Raw genomic sequence first — 19,960 nt, forward strand, 5'->3', positions numbered from 1 at the left:
ACTAACTTAACTTGAGAGACATGGTTGAGCTAAGTGTAAAGGTGAACCATAGGAAACTGCTAATATTTTACTGTTTTGAGCGACGCAAGGACAATATCATATGGTTCAGCTTAATATTCTTTCTTAGTCAGTTTCCAGTGCACTCCCGGTGGTGGAACAGGTGCTGTTTTCACCAGGCTGCGTATGGGACACCCAGAGCTTATTAGGTTCCCCAACATGCTGGACAGAGTCCTAGGAAAACCTGATCCAACCACTGTGATGTGTACCAGGTCTTTCTTCTGTCTTTCAGGCAAGCTCCAAATGTGGCTTAAAGAAATTTGGTGGTAGGTCAGAGCTGGAACGTTTGTCATCCTCCACTTCCTGAAAGTGATGAGGCAGTTTTCACTCTGTTTATAACATAGCTGTTTCTGTCTTTTTGACAATGAAGATATTTTTTTTGAAACTATATTTACATCCCGGTTGCATAGGGTAACAATATCGAATTCCAATTTATGTTATTCATGTATACATATACGTACCATATAAACATGTGATGTATTCCATAAACATAAACACACCATATATTTTATAAACACAATGTGTACATGTTATATATAATATAGACCATATATAAATATATAAGCATGTATATATATTGTTAGCTACAATGGAAGGAAGAAATTGGACAAAAATATATTTTCAGGAAAGCATAAGTAATAGGAAGGGTAAACCTAGTAATAAAAATCCTTCATTATTCATAAAACAACCTTAAAATAATAAATGAGCCACTCTTGGTTACAAAAGTCATTCTAAATGTAAATTGTTTGTTTTAGTCTCAACTTTTTGCTATTTTTAGAACTGATTTTTTTTCCTAGAGGAAGCATTTGATTATGGCCCTTAAAAAACGTGCATAAGTAAAATATTCCAGATACAATTATATCTCTGTAACTTTCAAATAACACTGTATCTGCCTTTTCCCTGTATCTTTGCAGATATGGTCCGGAAAAAGAACCCCCCTCTGAGAAACGTTGCGAGTGAAGGCGAGGGCCAGATCCTGGAGCCTATAGGTACAGAAAGTAAGGTATCTGGAAAGAACAAAGAATTTTCTGCAGATCAGATGTCAGAAAACACGGATCAGAGTGATGCTGCAGAACTAAATCATAAGGAGGAACATAGCTTGCATGTTCAAGATCCATCTTCTAGCAGTAAGAAGGACTTGAAAAGCGCAGTCCTGAGTGAGAAGGCTGGCTTCAATTATGAAAGCCCCAGTAAGGGAGGAAACCTTCCCTCCTTTCCGCATGATGAGGTGACAGACAGAAATATGTTGGCTTTCTCATGTCCAGCTGCTGGGGGAGTCTGTGAGCCCTTGAAGTCTCCTCAAAGAGCAGAGGCAGATGACCCTCAAGATATGGCCTGTACCCCCTCAGGGGACTCAATGGAGACAAAGGAAGATCAGAAGATGTCACCAAAGGCTACGGAGGAAACAGGGCAAGCACAGAGTGGTCAAGCCAATTGTCAAGGTTTGAGCCCAGTTTCAGTGGCCTCAAAAAACCCACAAGTGCCTTCAGATGGGGGTGTAAGACTGAATAAATCCAAAACTGACTTACTGGTGAATGACAACCCAGACCCGGCACCTCTGTCTCCAGAGCTTCAGGACTTTAAATGCAATATCTGTGGATATGGTTACTATGGCAATGACCCCACAGATCTGATTAAGCACTTCCGAAAGTATCACTTAGGACTGCATAACCGCACCAGGCAGGATGCTGAGCTGGACAGCAAAATCTTGGCCCTTCATAACATGGTGCAGTTCAGCCATTCCAAAGACTTCCAGAAGGTCAACCGTTCTGTGTTTTCTGGTGTGCTGCAGGACATCAATTCTTCAAGGCCTGTTTTACTAAATGGGACCTATGATGTGCAGGTTTGTACTTCGTATTGTCTCTTTGTACAGAAAAAGTTATTAGAAATGAAATGTGAATTCTTACATACATGTTAAAACCGAGGTCCCAGTACCAGACAGGTAGCCCGCTAGATCTAGCAGAAGAGATGGACGTACTCCATAGCTACTTCATTACAAGTATATTCAGAGTTGTCTAAAGACAACTTTTAGCCTCTTATTGTGGAATACAATCCCAGCATCTTTTTTGATTTGGGAAAGTCTTTTCATGGAATTAGCTAAGCTTCACAATTCTGGACATTTTTCCTGGTAATTTGATGTTTTCACAGTCTTCCAAAAATGTTACTAATCTTTATGGTTGTACATGATGATAATTCATGCCTTGTTCCAGCTTTACATTATAAGGCTTTTGCTATAATCTTTCTTACAGTGAGGATATTTCTTGTCTCTTGGATTAGGATTTGATTTTATATTCATCCTGACGGGTCATATTGATGGTTGCAGAGATACTCCTGAAAAGGCAAAATAATTGCAAATGAAAACTGGGATATAACATTTTACATTGATTAGAAAGAAGTAAATGTGATTTTAAGTATTAGGGACACCAGAATGACCTTGGTAGGGGCCAATAAAGCATTCCTTTCTGCATTTAAGGAAAATGACAATAATTTATGAAAGCATTTAGTAATAATTTAGATTTGTACTTTCATTAAAAACAGCCTACCTTTTTGATCTATCTTTCTGTCTCTAGTTTATGGCATATGTGAAATGGAAAAAAGAAACTGTTACCATTTTGCATAAAATGAAACATGGAACTGAGTCTAAATAAATTTATACATTTAATTTTAGTAATTTTAGCATAGTCAAAATTCACGGTCAGCTTGAGAAAGTGTATTAGATTTTGTTACAGTTTGTAGATTTTTATTGTATTATAAGGCCAGGGGGATTTCAAAACATGTTAGCTTTACTAGTAACCTTTTTTAGGAATGATTAGTAGTACCCAGAGAACTAATGAAATAAATCCCTTAAAATATCAGTCATTTTTATCAACTCGATAGCTATAGCTCATTTGCCTCAGACCTCTCTATTGACCTAATGCCAATTAAGAAAGTCAGGCAAAGAAGTTATAAATAACAGGTAGTGAACATATTTTGCAATACTTGTAAGAAGAATCAGAAGAGAAATTTCCTGGTCCTTTAAATGTCAGAATGGCAATCTTACCAGTTTAAGGGAGATGTAAAGAACTCTTTAAATACCAGTTTCATCTTGGTAAAGCACTCTAAAAATTCTGTCTTAGTTTGTGAATTTCCACAAATAGAATTATTTCTGTGGAGCAGCAAATTAACCCAACATAATTATTATGCATAAAAGCTACATGCTTTGAACTGCTGTCTATTAAAGATCATTTTACTGTCTTATGTCAGATACACTCTGCTGTCAAACTATGATTGGGAAGCAAATACGTGTTTTAGATAAAAGGGTTGGAAGTGAATAATGTCAGTATGTGAAACGGTGTTTTATAATTAGCAAGTAATATGAAGTTAATACCTGGATTTCCGGCAGGAGTTTCAGTTTGTTCACTCTAGGGACAACTTCTGAGGGAAGCTGATCTAGGCTGTCAGGAAAGCTCTAAAAACGAAAATTACTAAGGCCTATAGTTTGGAAGAATTCAGATTTTTAAACACACTTCCATCTCCCCCAAACAGTTATTTGTTAGGTTCTTGGTTATTTATAGTAAAGTTTATGTTTGGGTAGAAGGAGCTGGACACTTTTCCTGGGCAGTGATTTTAGAAGTAAAACAGATGTGTGAGCTATCTAAGTTTGAACTAATAGAACTAGAAATAAAACAGCTGATCCTCGACTATGCTGTCTGCTAAGTCCTTGCAGCACACAGCGAGGAAGACAAAAAGTGGTAGGAGAGAGCATGCAGGAACATAATCTTGTTAAGATCAAATTTTTTCCAAGATAAATAATATTGCTAAAAATAGAAAAAAGTAATCTGTGGAAAGAGTGCGTGATTATTTCAAACGATTGGATTTTGAAATGCATCTAAAGGGTTAACTTCAATTTGTGAGGCTAACACTGAATATACTTGTAGGGCGAATGCTAATCTTGAATGCTTTGCACATATGCCAGATACTGATGCAGAAAAATGTCTGAAGATAAGTAACTTATTAATATCTTTATGCTGAAATAAATATTGAACAGTTTTTCTATACGCATAAAATGAATAAAAACGCATCTGAAATTTCCTTTTTTACCCACAAGTTTGTGTTACCGAAATGCTATTTGAGAGATTCTTTCCTTGGCGATTAAACTTTGTGGAGGCTAAAAGCTGTGGGAGATAAAATGCTGACTATAGAATTTCTTTAATGCCGTTTTGTCAGAAACATATAGTAAGTTAATGGCCTGTGTGTGTTCTGATAAAAAGATGTTGGTAAATATGAGTATTACAGACAAATAATCATTGAATTTTAGGAATTATTTATATAAGTCCATAATTTAAGCTAATTGAAGTAATAGATGAAGAATTCATTAATTCTTTTCAATTAAACTTGCTTTTTAAAAAACATTCAGAACAGTTGGTGGTTAATGATAGATTTATGACATTTTAGGCCAAGAAAAAAGTAACAGAAGCCAAAAGCAAAAGACTGAAAGAACTCTATGGCTTTGATCTATATTTTGGTTTGACATGGATGGTTTTAAATAATTTGAATGGACTTGAGTGCAAATATGAGATATACAGTTGGGAAAAAGAAGTACAGTAATTTAAACAAATTCTAAGATTTCCAGTTTTAAGTGCAAGTTATTTCAAATATACGTGGAGGAATAATTGAAATGTAGACATGCTTGTACTGATAATATCCACTTTTGTATAAATTACATCACAAATGACTGAGTCAAAGAATTACAACTTTGTAAAAATACTGTCAAATAACAATGTGTCTTTGTGCTGCATAGTGGATAGAGCCCCAGCCGGATAATGGAGGTCACTGTAAATAGCCATCAGAAAGCCAAGACTGTCCTTTCTAAGTGTCGCTTTTATCAGATTCTCCTCCCAACACCTTGAGGTAGCATGCCCAGCCCTGAAAGCAGAAGGACATGTCAATTCTTTACCAAGAAAACAAGAGAAGCTGTAATGGCTAGCTTAGAATTAATTGATTTGACCAGGATGTTAGTTTCCCAATTTTTCATTTCAGCATGTTCTATCAATTGTCATGCTTAAATTTTTAAAAATAATAGATGCAGCATGATTGGTTAGCTTTTCATGTAATATTTACTATCTGTATTCAGCCACTGAGGCTGCCATAGAGACCAATAATACAAGAGATCGAGTTCTTAAAAAAGTAATTACAGCTTCTTTCTTTTAATTTTTTTATTTTTGTTTTTATTTTTTGAGACGAAGTCTCGCTCTGTCGCCCAGGCTGGAGTGCAGTGGCATGGTCTCTGCTCACTGCAACCTCCGCCTCCCAGGTTCAAGCGATTCTCCTACCTCAGCCTCCCGAGTAGTTGAGATTACAGGTGCCTGCCACCGTGCCAGGCTAATTTTTTTTGTATTTTTAGTAGAGACGGGGTTTCCTCATATTGGCTAGGCTGGTCTTGAACTCCTGACCTCGTGATCCACCTGCCTCGGCCTCCCAAAGTGCTAGGATTACAGGTGTGAGCCACTGCGCCCTGCCAGCTTCTTTCTTTTTAATCTGCTTTATTATGCTTGTATTTAAACCATTGCTGAATGGAGGCCTGAATTAACGACGCGGCCTTTGCTGTTTCATTAGGGCTTAATGTGCTGTGCATTGGGTGTTTGCATCATCTTTATTGGGGAGCTTTTAGCACTCAGATCAGGTTATAAAAGTAGGAGTCTTGTCAAGTTGTGCTTCCCATGGGAAAGTGTTTATGCAATCCCAAGTTCAGATGCTCATGATATATTTGTTGCCTTTTCATATTAGTAAATTCTTTTTTATTACTGCATTATTCAGGACTCTAAGAAGGTAGTTACTGGTTTCCAGCTATTAAATTTATTTTGGCCCTTAATGAAATTCTAAGGCTAATAGAAGAATCACATGATTAACTTACGAAGGACTGTCTTATGTTTGAGCTAGGAGTGTTACATTTCTATGTTGTAAATATTTTTATCAGAGTTGCACAATATGTCATGTTAGAAGCAGGAAGAACAGATTTTAGAGAGAGGAAGTCATTCTTCGGATTTGTATCTTCAACAGATTTAATTGTATGAGTTTATAGATCTTTAACATGTATCAGTACAATCGTTTGAGCAGGGGATTACAGTTTGGTTTGAAAAAAAAAAAAATCAGAGACCATTAATCTCATTGTGGTTTATTTTGACTTGTCTTGAATTTTACTTCTAAACATTTATTTTTTGCCTTCACATTTTCTTTGATCTGGAGTAGGAGGGAAGTTGTAGATCTTAGCACGTTCTGTTTCTTTGTTTTTCCTAGTTGAGGACAATTTCAGTTTAGAAAAACTGGTGAATGAGACTTGAATCAATTCAGACTGTCTATAGAATACAGAATGTTTGGCATATGAACCCACACTTCTTTTTCAGGACTGTGTCTCTTTAACAAGTAATAAAGTGTGCAAAATAAGACATATGCTCACGCCAAGGCCATAAAGCAAGACAAAGGTCTGGTATTTACCAGGTTATTTTCATCAGTGGAGATGGCAGAGCTAAATAATGTAGCCACTCTAGTAGAATAGTTCAACTATCATTACTAATCCCTTTACCTGCATGTCAGTTGAATCTTTTTTGACCTTGTTCATGACAGTTGGTATCATCTTTGATTTTCGGTTTATTTGTTATCATTTAAAAGAACATGTATAATTTTATTGAATATCAGAATTTTTCTCTAGGCAGAATGTTTAGGAGAATAAATTGTGGTTATCAGTGGATCCAATCAAATTTAGCATTATTCAACTCCTAAGAAAACGTTTTACCTCTCCTGTGGCCTGCTCTGCTAACTATCTCAAGTCGGGAGACTATTCAGTGTTTTTTATTTCTTGGATCATTGTAATTACAGCATACGTGCAGCTGTTAGAAACACAGATATGTAAGTAGTGTGCCAATATGGGGAAAGTTTGGAGAGAGAAAGTTGTTCTGTTCATTTTCTGATTTCCTTCGTGGAGTCTGATTCTGACAGTCATTAGACCGTAGATCTCTTGAATTCTTCATTAGGTGATCCACATTTTGAAGCAAATGTTATACATTTTCAGAACATCATATAAACCCTTGTTTAATTTTAATTGAAATCAAATGTAAAATTTATTTTTCTGTCTTACATTTAAGTTGATTCATATTTCTTTCATCTTTTAGCTTACATCATCAAAATATGTACAGCTCCCTTATTTTTTTCCAATTTTGAATTTGCCTCTAATAATAGCTAAAATTTACTAAGGGTTTCTTACATGTGTATATGAAGCTCAGTTCTTTACATGTGTTTATCAACTCATCTTCATAATGGCCCTAGAAGTAAACACTAACCTTATGTCCATTTAAAAATATAAGGAAACAGCATAGATTAAAGTATCATGCCCAATATCACAGAGTTGCATAAGTAGAGAGAATGGGATGTAAAGCAGGATAGACAGGCCACGGAAGCCTGTCTTCACAACCACACTGATATATGGCCTGGTCAAACATGAGCCCGAGTTTACTGCCAATGGCAAAGCAATAGAAGATAGGCCAATTGCACATAAGGGAGGAGATAGAAGACTGGTAAATCAGAGCTGTTTGATGCAGTCTCTGTGAATCACATTGATTTTGGGGACTTGGGTGATTTCTTTGAGATTGTCTGCTATCTGCTCCGTGTAGTGTAATGCTACCTTATTTGAACTTACTAAGCTTCTAGTTGAAATCAGTAAAAAGAAAATTAAATTTGCTGATTCGTCTTTTTAAAATTACTGTGATTCATTTTCCCTGGTACTTTTGCTGCAGAAATTAGTTCTGGTAGAGTGAGTAAGGTGCAAATTTTGATGTGATCAATTAAGGATATAATGTTTGATCCCCAAATTAAGGGACATTTCATCCATGTGTTTGACTTATTTTGTACTCCCCTCATTTAGAGGACTTTGTTTTAGGAATTTATGATTTAAATGATGGTCTGAAAATTGTCTTATGCTCTTCTAGTTACCAAGCACAATTTAGTTTTGTTTTTTTTTTCCATGCAGATTACATGTTAAGGAGATACACTCCATTCCCATTTATGTCCTTCAAGGCTATGTAATTAAGGTTTTATCCTCTGCCTACATTCAGCGCAGGAATGGGTGTGGAAGCAGCGAACAAATCGGAATGCCTTTAGAGTGTCCAATTTGTAGTGTGCTGGGTTCTCCAGCCGTGCTTGGAGCTGTGTGATTTCATTGAATTCAGAAAGTGATAGACGGGTGGGACATAGTGAGAAGTTGGGGAATTCAGAGTCTCCTGGCCTAGCACTTCTCCTTTCACATTTAGGTGAACTGTTGATATAAGATTAAAGAATGCCTGCATCCTTTCATGTGTCCAGGAACATATTTGGGAATCTTATAATAAATGATGGCTTGTTCCAAGACCTGTTTTTCCAGCTGACGGGAAGCTCCACCTTGGTATTCATTGGCACTTCAAAGTCAACATATGTAAAAGTGAAGTTCCCCACAACTTCCTTTTTGCCTCCTTTCTTCTTTACTCCTGTTTTCAACTAAGTCAGGCTGGAAATCATGGAGTTACCTTGAATTTCTTTCTGATATCATGCCCCAAACATTTGAGTAGTGTGCCCCATTGTTCCCTTCTTTATTCTTTTACTGTTACTTCTTTCAAGTAAATCCTTATGGATTTCTTTTCAGTTGTTCTATCTTTATCTTCCCCTCTTGTCTCTTCCTTCCCCTTCTCTTCTCACCTCCCATTCTTTCCTCCTCCTCTTCATCTTCCTCTCCTTTCCTTTGATTTCTTTTTTTTCTCTTCTTTCTTTTTTCTTCTTCCTTCTGTTTTTATTTCCTTCCTCATTCCCTCTTCTTCCTCCTCTCTTTTGCCTCGTTCTTTTCTTCTGTCCTCCTTCTCTCTTTTTTCTTCCTTTCTGCTTCTCTTTTTTCGCCCTCCTTCCTTTCTCTTTTTCTCCCTCCCTCTCACCTTCCTTTCTTCCTTCTTTCCTTTAATTTTTAAAAATTCTATTTATAGATGACTTGTCCTACATTTTATAGCAAGTATGGGACTACTTCTGTTAAAAAGCATATCATCTAATTATACTTCCTTACGTAAATATCAGCTCTCCAATAACACATTACCTTTCTACATTAAATCTCACTATTCTTCTAGAAGGGACAATAGTAAGAACAAGGCTAGCACATTTGTATTACTTATTACATAGCAAGCACCATTATGTACCAGATTCCATTTAAAGATTTGATAATGTCTCAACCCTCCTCAGTATTTCCTGAGAGCAGCTTGCATTGTCTTACTCTCACTGTTGATTTTACTGGTTTTGTTTCCTTCACCTGAAATGCCCTTCCATGATCACTGCCTTTGAGGCTAATCTTCACATGTCAGCTCATCTGTCCACAGCTCAGTTGTTACTTCTGGGAGCCTTTGCTGACTCCTCAGTCTGGGTTAGGGGCTCTTCCTCTGTGTTGTCATGGAACCTGTTACACGTCTCAGCAGAAGCATGTATTCCACTGTTGTGATCTTTTTAGTTGTGAGCTTTTTGTGCTAAACTATAGACATGTTGCGATTTTGGACTATGTCATTCTTTTTGTATTTCCAGTGCTTGGCACATAGTAGATGTGTTAAAACAGTAACCCTCCCTGGAGGAAGGATGTTCTATATTTTCAGAGATTACATTTTCTCTCTTCCCATTAAGATGCTCTTTAGAATACACGTGCAATTCTGACATATCTCCGTTATGAACCAGTAGCACCTGCAGGTTGGCTGCTGTAGAGGAGTGCTATGGGGAATTCACTTAGCTTTGTAACCCACTTGAACTGCATTTTCTCTTGCTTATTTTTCCCATAAAAGATTGTCTTCCAAATTATTAAGATGGACTTTTTTTTTTTTTTTTTTTTTTTTGATATGGAGTCTTGCTCTGTTGCTCAGGCTGAACTGCAGTGGCATGGTCTCGGCTCACTGCAACCTCTGCCTCCCAGGCTCAAGCGATTCTCCTGCCTCAGCCTCTCGAGTAGCTGGGATTACAGGCACCCACTACCACACCCAGCTAATTTTTGTATTTTTAGTAGAGACAGGATTTCACCACGCCAGGCTGGTCTCGAACTCCTGATCTCAGGTGATCTGCCCGCTTCGGCCTCCCAGAGTGCTGGGATTACAGGCATGAGCCACTGTCCCCGGGCTATTAAGATGAACTTTAAGATTTATTGGTACTCTGTCATCTGAAATACCAGATAACTATAGAAAAATTAATTCAGACTTATACTGAGTAAAATGAGAAAACCAGTTTAGGGTAAACTGTTTATTGCTATAATGCAAAAAGCCGATAATAAAAATGTGCATAATGAGGAATATGTAGTATTTTCTTCTTCAATGTGCCCAGTATAGAAGTTTAAGTTTTGGTTTCTCCTGTATCCTACCCTGCCATTGGTTGGCTCTTATATTATAAATCCAAATAAGGGAGTTGCTACAGTGTCACTGATAGGAATAAACCTCGGAAATAAGCTATGCATGGCATGAGAGTAAGATGATGCCATATAATTAGATTTGTTGTTGAGATTCTTAAACATTTATTCTCCATCAAAAGTATATCACTGAAACACACTCTGTATTCTAGAATTTTTTTTGGAAGCACTATATATGCAGAAAAATTCCCAATATATATATACAGATTAATTCTGACTGCAGTTATTTTCAGCTAAGATCGGCCCTTACAGATTTTTTTCAAGTTATTTGAAATATTAGTATTTGAACAATGATTTTTTTTAACAACTTAGCTTTTTATTTTTAAGCTTTTACCTCTTTGACTATCAGCCCATAACCTCAAGTTCTCTTAGATTAGTACCCTTATAATTGTCTCTGTTGCTATCAATTATAGTACTTGAAAATGAACCACATCTGAGAAAAGGTTTGTGTTTAGTTCAAACAGCTCTTTCTTTGCTGCGTTGAAAATAAGTACATGTGTTGAAGTGTCATTTTAAGAGCTCTGAGGCTTTAAGAAATATTTTCCTTTGACATATTATTTTAGATATTATTATTATTAGTTTTTACTTCATATTATTGGAAGGAAAGAAGGAAACTGATATTAATGACCTTGAGAAAAACCAACCCTTTTATATTCTTCATTTCTACGGTAAAACATTTTTTTGTGTGTAAAAAGACATATGTAAGTAAATTATAAATGAAAGCCATGGAAAACACTTCATGGATGGAACAGTTTTTAAAACTAGGGCTAAAATCAAATATAAAAAGCCATGCTAGTCCTTAGTCAGTGAAAAAGACTTTAAAATCTGTTCATTTTTCTGCCTTAATTGTTTTAGGTGTTTTTATATAACTTTAATTCACAATCAAAGGACTCCATAGGCAGTCATTTGCTTGTGGATAAAAGATGCATTTTGTAGTTTCTTGAAGAAGGCCATGTATGGCAGGTCAAGTCAGTGGCAAGGGTGCCATGAAGTACTGTGGCCAGGGTATCTCAGGTAACTCAGGGGCCTTGGTGAGAAATTTTCATCTGCTCACCTCTGCCTTCGCTCATTCAGTCAAAATGCATTGAGCCCCTGCTTTCTTCTAGATATGAATAAGACTATTCCTCTAGCTCAAGAAGGAATATAAACAGAAGCATTAGCTTAGTAACAACAGATTGAACCTTTGCATTTACAGCTAAGAATATTGATAGTGACAAGTGTGTGAGTTTGTCACTGAATGAATTTACCACTTCCCTTCTATTTAATCTCTTTATCCCATTTGCAGGAAAAATTTACTTGAATGATTCATTTTGTTAAATAATAATCCTATCTATGCACATGTCGAGTGTGCTATCTAATATGGTATTCCCTAGCAAATGTGGCTGTTTAAATTTTAGGCTGGGCATGGTGGTGCATGCCATAATCCCAGCACTTTGCGAGGCCAAGGGAAGTGGCAAGCTTGAGCCTAGGAGTTCAAGACCAGTCTGGGCAACATGGCGAAACCCTGTTTCCACAAAAAATACAAAAATTAACTGGGTATGGTGGCGTGTGTCTATTTTCCCAACTACTCTGGAGGCTGAGGTGAGAGGATTCGCTTGAGCCCAGGAGGCGGAGGTTACAGTGAGCGGAGATCGTGTCACTGCACTCCAGCCTGGGTGACAGAGACCCTGCCTCTAAAAAAGAATTTTTTAAAATATATACATTGCAGTTAATTACAAATAAATTAATGAAATGCTAAGAAAAATACATGAAAGTAAATTTAAAAATTAGTTCTTCATTTTTACCAAACCTACTTGTGGCTAGTGGCTACCATATTGGTCAAGGAAGGCTGTGGAACATTTTAATCATCTCAGGGAAATCTATTGGACAGCACAAATCTATCGTTCTCACTTGATCCTCATAATAATCCCATAAAATGACAAGTTGTATAGTATTATATCCATAGAGGCCAGGAAACCAAGGTGCCAGGAGGTTAAATAATGGATCTTTTCATAGAATTTGAGCTAGAGAACTTCCTCTAGAAGCAAATAAATACAGGCAGATGTAAATACAAATGAATAAAGGGTTTTATCTATAATTTCTTAATCTTAAAATGTAAAATTGTCTACCTCTTCAATATTATATGTCTAATATCTGTCGCAGAGTCTGACACAAGCCGAACACTTAGTTATTACTAATTAGAGGGATAATACATGTAGTTTTTGGCCCAAGCAGAAATTACAGTTTAATATAATTGTAAAAATTTGGATATCATTACCAAAGGAACTGCTGGGTTTAAAGGGTTATAATTAAAGTTCTGGTTAGCAAAAGAAGGAAGTTTGAAAGCTGTGCTCCTTATTCTGCTTGCACTCTCTTTTTAGTATAGTCATAGATAAGAAGCAGTAAATTTTTCTACTCCACGTTGGATTTAGCCATTTGAAAAGTTTGCAATGTTTTATGAATATGTAGGCACTGTTTCCAGACAATACGTTTCAATAAACCATTGCTGCAAACACTTATTTTGCGTAATTGTTCTCACTGTATATTTGTTTTTACCCTAGAAAAGAATAGATTTAAAATGGGGTATCTGGAGCATGCAAATAAAATGAATGTGGTCAATAGACACCAGTAGTGTCTCCTAAAATAATAAATTTTGTTTTACTGTAAAATGGCATTTAAATGTTGTATGTCAGTTATATTTCACTATGACCTGAATGTACCTCTAGTAGTATAGAAAGTATAAAAATTGCCACAAATAGAGCTTTTAGATTTTCTTTTTGAAAGAAAAAAGGAATAGAACACTGTCATTATGTTTTCCAAAACTGCTTTTTAAAATATGTAATTCTAATATTGTATTAGCTTTTAATAATATATAATACTAATATTATTTGCTGATATTAACCAAAAAGGCAAGTATGTAACCTATAGAAGTGTCAGTATTGTTCTTGCCATTAAATGAGATCCATGAGTTTTCATTTGCCAGCTTGACTTTTGAAAGAGCAGTCAATAGTATGAAGGTATTTATTCTTCAGCATAATTAAAATATATAGCCCTTAAAAGCTTCTTAAATAATGCAGTTGGCACATTTTCCCTGGGTTAAAAAAAACACATCTAGACACGTACACCAACTTCAAAGACCTAACTCGTTTTTTGTAGCTTAGTTAATCCTAAACCAAAATGCTTTACTGATAATTTTTCACAAAATTGCCTTTCTTTCGTAGTCCCCTTCTCCTGATAGTATTGATTCGTAGCCTGGGTTTTCTGAATTCTTAGGTTGTTTTTAAATAACAGCAACCTTTTTAGGATGTTGGGATGCTTAGTAATAATTTAAATCCACTTCAAAATCATATGTTTAGGGATTTCTTAAGTGTATGTATACTCTTTGTTCAGCCCTTTCAGTGTGGTCATGGCACATGAGGCTTAAAGATTGCAAAATCAAAGAAATAGTGATGATGCCTGGTGGTTTCTTGGGAATCTTGGTTCAACAAGCAGAAGTTCAAAGCATTTTATAATAGGGAAGCTTGGCAACGCTGATGCAATGTGAAAGCTTAAACAAGAAAATTTTTTATCTCTAGATTTTGCACACTTTCTTTCTTTGCCTATGTTAAAGAAGAAGGGGATACATCTGAATGTATCCCTTTTGAATCAAGTTTAAGTTCCAGAACAAAGAACCTGATTGATGGCTATCCATTTAAATGTGTGTGTGTGTGTATATATATATATATATTTTTTTTTTGGCAAATAAACTTTCTCTTTACCTCCACTGAAATGGGAAATATATGTATAGATTTTTATAATATTATGAATTGTATTTCAGTGCAAGTTTTAGTTGCTTTAGTCACTTAAATGCTAGATTAGAATGCTCTATTCTGTGTACCTGAGTGTATGACTTTGAAATCTCTCACACCATTGAATGATTGTCGGTTTGCTGCCTGGAAGGGTGCCCCATTCTTAGCTTTCTGGCTGCTTGATACTCTGTCATCGACAGACTGAAATCTATGCGATTGGGGTGGTGGCTATAGATATTGCCTAATGCGAAACATTACATCCTTTGATTAAAGGCTGTGGGAAACTTTTGTAAGTTCCTATCTTAATGTACAGTAAATGTTGAGTTGTTTATGTATTAATGCACATTTCTTAGAACTATAATACTGGATATGAATTTAGAGGTTGCCCCAGTTGAAGAAGCTATTGGCCAGAGAGGTTAAGTAACTTGATCAAGGTCACATCTCTTTTTAATAGCAAAAAGAATACTTCAATCTTAGTCCTGTACAATAGAGGTACAAACATATCTCTCAGTGTACTACAGCAATATTATTTGCATTTCAAATAGAGCCTTTACATGATTTTGAGATGCCTGAGACTTTTCTCATGGAGTGATTTGGATATGAACAGCGATCACACGTGTCATTTTTGAACAGCTGTTGAAGAAGGCAGAACATGATTATGCCACTTGCTTAATATATTACATCTGGTTGCTGGGAAAATTTAAAAATTCCCTGGTGGTTGGATGAGAATTTTTTCCCCCCTTTTTGGAGTATTTCATTCAAAAACTCTATTTTAAACTCTGAATTTTGGCTGCTCAGTGGTGGCTTAATTGTACTCCTATTGAGATACACACTGAGAATGGAGGAAGGATTTTACGTAAAGTGCCCTTTGAAGGCTTTCATAGTCCTGATTCTATGTAATTTCATAATTTGGGAAAGAAAGCAGAGCTGTAGTTATTTTTATGGTGGAATTATTTCATTTTGCCATTCAAACATCTCCATGACCTACTCATGTGAGAAGTTGGGAGCCCTTTGCAATGAAACAGAACCGTAATCAAATAAGGCCCTGGAAGATTTTTCTTTTTTGTTTGTTTGTTCTAGATTGGGAAACATTCAAAATTCTTTATTTACATGGTTCTTCTTCACTAGTATTTCCTGCATACTCAATTCATCTTTTTGTTTGTTTCACTGAGCTTTAATTATAAGCCATTTTGGGTGGTCATTTGAGCACCTTTATATTACCTAAAACAGAGACCTCATCTTTGCCTGCAGCCTCATTGCTGTAGGAACTGAACAGAATATTTCATTGGAGAACATCTGCCTTGAGTACTTTTTGAGCAAGTGCCTCTAGTTTTGACAGTAACGCCTCACCTTTTGAAAAGAAATCCCATGTGATTAGGATGCTTCTGTAGGAGTGTGATTTGAAGGAGGCAATAGTAAAACATACTGTGTTGAAAATTGTTTTCTTAGTTTAAACAATATATTATTCAGTCTTTCAAATTATAGTACATTTATTACTTAACCTCACCTGTTACTTTGGCCTACAGTGTGTAACATAATGAGCCTCTCAAAGAGTAACTGTTGAGAAATGAAGAGTGAATTTATTTGGCTCTGTGATTATTCAAGTGATTTCATAATAAGCAGGAGTTCTATTGTATTTTTTGATGTGGAATACTTGGCAGTACCCTCCCCCTCCCCTGCAGAGGACCCATTGAATTAATGACACCTCAGAAGTAAAGTCCATTTCTTCTTTTCTCCAGGTGACTTCAGGTGGAACATTCATTGGCATTGGACGGAAAACACCAGATTGCCAAGGAAACACCAAGTATTTCCGCTGTAAATTCTGCAATTTCACTTATATGGGCAACTCGTCCACCGAATTAGAACAACATTTTCTTCAGACTCACCCAAACAAAATAAAAGCTTCTCTCCCCTCCTCTGAGGTTGCAAAACCTTCAGAGAAAAACTCTAACAAGTCCATCCCGGCACTTCGATCCAGTGATTCTGGAGACTTGGGAAAATGGCAGGACAAGATAACAGTCAAAGCAGGAGATGACACTCCTGTTGGGTACTCAGTGCCCATCAAGCCCCTCGATTCCTCGAGACAAAATGGTACAGAGGCCACCAGTTACTACTGGTGTAAATTTTGTAGTTTCAGCTGTGAGTCATCTAGCTCACTTAAACTGCTAGAACATTATGGCAAGCAGCACGGAGCAGTGCAGTCAGGCGGCCTTAATCCAGAGTTGAATGATAAGCTTTCCAGGGGCTCTGTCATTAATCAGAATGATCTAGCCAAAAGTTCAGAAGGAGAGACAATGAGCAAGGCAGACAAGAGCTCGAGTGGGGCTAAAAAGAAGGACTTCTCCAGCAAGGGAGCCGAGGATAATATGGTAACGAGCTATAATTGTCAGTTCTGTGACTTCCGATATTCCAAAAGCCATGGCCCTGATGTAATTGTAGTGGGGCCTCTTCTCCGTCATTATCAACAGCTCCATAACATTCACAAGTGTACCATTAAACACTGTCCATTCTGTCCCAGAGGACTTTGCAGCCCAGAAAAGCACCTTGGAGAAATTACTTATCCGTTTGCTTGTAGAAAAAGTAATTGTTCCCACTGTGCACTCTTGCTTCTGCACTTGTCTCCTGGGGCAGCCGGAAGCTCACGAGTCAAGCATCAGTGCCATCAGTGTTCATTCACCACCCCTGACGTAGATGTACTCCTCTTTCACTATGAGGGTGTGCATGAGTCCCAAGCATCAGATGTCAAACAAGAAGCGAATCACCTGCAAGGATCGGATGGGCAGCAGGCTGTCAAGGAAAGCAAAGAACACTCATGTACCAAATGTGATTTTATTACCCAGGTGGAAGAAGAGATTTCCCGACACTACAGGTGAGTCAAAGGAGGGTAGGTCAGGAGGAATATACAAATAAAATAATAGAAAAAAATCCACAGAAAGAGGGCTGAACCAGGAATTGTTGGGAGTGATTCCGATGACTTGGGGAAGTTATAGGAGAAGACCACATAAAAGATCATCACAGATTTGCAGGTGGTATAGTTATAGCTGTGATCACTGTAGACTTTAATTTCGTTCCTTCTTTTAGACTGTATGCTCATGTTTGATACTTGTTTTATACCATTTACTGGTTGTCTTTATAAATTCACAGTGATTCTAATAATGCTGATGAGTTTACTAATTTATCATAGTCCATTTATTTGTCCTTACTAAATATGACTCCACATCCTATATTTTTTTGACAGGGCAGCTCCCAAATGAAAGTTACTATTGTAAATATATCCTATTCTCTATTCTGAGAAAAGATTTTGAGAACCTGTTGCTCATTTTTATTTTAAAATGAGATTATATATTCTTCTAGCTTTGAACAATTCTGCAACATCCTTATTTGGCATATAAACAGTAATCTAAAGGTGAGAATTTTTGTAATATGTGTGATTTTGGATGTAGACTTGCTCCTCCAAGTAGGTAAAACTGCTTGAGTTATTCCAGATTCTTAAATGGATGTGGGATGTTTGTGTTTTCCTTCTGTTTTCACTCTATTCTCTTTATAAACATTAACTTTCCCAGTTAATCTTTTATAATATCTAGAGATAAGTATAGGATATGTATCTTTATTTCATTTATGCATTCATTCTTTACTTAATTAATGTCAAAACTCCTATTGTACCAGGCATTGAATGAATATAGAAGAGAAGACATAGTCAGTGCCCTCATGGAACTTACAGTTTAGTAGGAAAGATGAGACACTTAGATGATTACAAGAGTAGTAATTGTCATAAAAGATGAAGTGCAAGGCAGTGTGTTTGAATATAATGATAACATAACCTAATATGGTAGATTAGGACATGCCTTCCTGGGGAAGGAGCATTTAAACTGAGCCTTGGTTATAAATAGGAATTAGTTCAGCAAAGCGTTGGTGGTACCCTGCATTTAGGTATTATTTAGTGCTCATTGGGTACTTTCTTATTATTATGCCTTTTGGCATCAAAGTAGAAAGTTTTGCTTACTCTATCAATATCCTCGTCTAAAAATCTACTCATTTCAATTTCTATACCCCAAGATGTTAAACAGTTTCTTCCACTCCTTTTAAAAGTTGTGTGTTAGTGCGAGTGTGTGTATGTTTTTTCAGTCACCAGTAATGAAGCCGTTCATATCCAACAATAGGCTAATAATGTTAGATGTTAATTTGAAGGACATCCCAGTGCTCACAGTGAATCAAAATGTTCAGAAAACACTTACTTGAGATTTACACTGTTTAATTTATAAGGTCAGCCCTGGGAAAGATACAGTCCTGCAATCAAATATGTGTTCACACTTGCAATGAGTGTTTCTGGCTCCTCTGATGTTAGCTGCATGTTAATTTATTTCTGAGGCTCGCAGACATCAGCTGCTTTCTGAGCTCTGCCAGTGTGGATATATGCGTATGTGCACATTGTTCATGTGCATTTGTTGAGTGATGTAAAACTCAGATAGTCCATTCTTTTTTTGAAAAGGACAAGGACGATTTTGAGAAATCGTCATGATTTTCTTTAATCATGAGGGAACCAGCCAGAACACACACACATCTTGGACCTGCGTACCCACGTATGTGCACACACACACACGCACACATGCACACACACTCATTCTGATACATCTAGCTGCCAGTACAGTTGGACAAGTGGTTTTTCTATTGATGCAGCTGAGGCATTGCTTGAGAATCTGTCTGGGAAAACAGGGTTTTCACATGCTTTAGGTAAACAAAATAATCCCCCAAGAAATAAAATATGAATAAAACTATTACTGAATACTGTCAGAATTTAGTTAATATTCAGTGATGAAAGTAAGCTCTAGAGAAAAGAGAACTATTCTTTTCTTGTTCACCACTGATTCTGCACGATTTAACACAGTGGCAGGATGCCTAATGGGAGTTCAGTGAATATCTTTATGTAAATGAGATCCCTGTGAGTTTTTGACTTCACAGTAGTTATGAATAAGCTGAGATTTCCAAGGTGAGCTACATTTTAATCACTCACTATTATATGGTCTTGGAACCCTTCTGTGGACCTAGGCTTCTATACCAAATGGGAGTTGCCTGTTCATTTTGAATGTAAGTCAACTTCTCAGCATTTTATTAGCTAAAAATTTAAATAGCACTTGTCCATAGGGCATTAAAATATTCTTGCACTTATGTTTAAATCCTGATAGAGTTTGGCTGACCACAGATCCTTTAAGGTGCTGAGTAGTTTATTGCTCATCTGTTTCTGAGTTCTTATAGAGATATTTGAAATTTGGAGCCTTCCGATTTCAGAAGTCACAGCTTAGCAGGAAAGATAAAGAAACTCTACTGAAAGCTGAACAGTAATAGCGGCCCCAGAGATGTGAAAGGACCTAGTCACGTGGATGTTCAGAACTTGATCTGCTATCAAAGCATTTTCCAAAAATGCCCCACTTTTAAGATAGAATAAGAGGACAAGTGTACCTTATCACATAGTATCGGTATAATTAAATTTGTTTACTCAAACTATTCATGTTGGGAAACTTCTGCCATAATTCTATGTTATTTCTGTGAAATATTCTAGGCTTTTGAGTGCTTTATATAGAAGACTTAACGGTGTAGTAAAAATTAGCGTAAGCCATGAACTGTACAACATGTGAAATCATTTAGCTATAAAATGACTGTAGCTGAGAAGCAGAAGAGTTGATCTAGAGCTCTGATTGAAAGACCTCGGTGT

The 19,960-nt window shown here is 36.6% G+C and overlaps 1 protein-coding gene across 2 annotated transcripts in view; it reads left to right on the top strand.

The window, feature by feature from the left end:
* The window catches only part of TRPS1 (trichorhinophalangeal syndrome I), a 302,434-nt gene that overhangs the window by 81,944 nt on the left and 200,530 nt on the right, over positions 1–19,960 (top strand). For both annotated transcript variants that reach the window (XM_011982324.1, XM_011982325.1), the window contains 2 exons: positions 972–1,900; positions 15,990–17,119. In XM_011982324.1, coding sequence (XP_011837714.1) covers positions 972–1,900; positions 15,990–17,119 — 2,059 coding nt within the window. The remainder of the gene's footprint in view (positions 1–971; positions 1,901–15,989; positions 17,120–19,960) is intronic.

This window comes from Mandrillus leucophaeus, unplaced genomic scaffold (genome assembly GCF_000951045.1).
Source record: "Mandrillus leucophaeus isolate KB7577 unplaced genomic scaffold, Mleu.le_1.0 Scaffold239, whole genome shotgun sequence".
NCBI lineage: Eukaryota > Metazoa > Chordata > Mammalia > Primates > Cercopithecidae > Mandrillus > Mandrillus leucophaeus.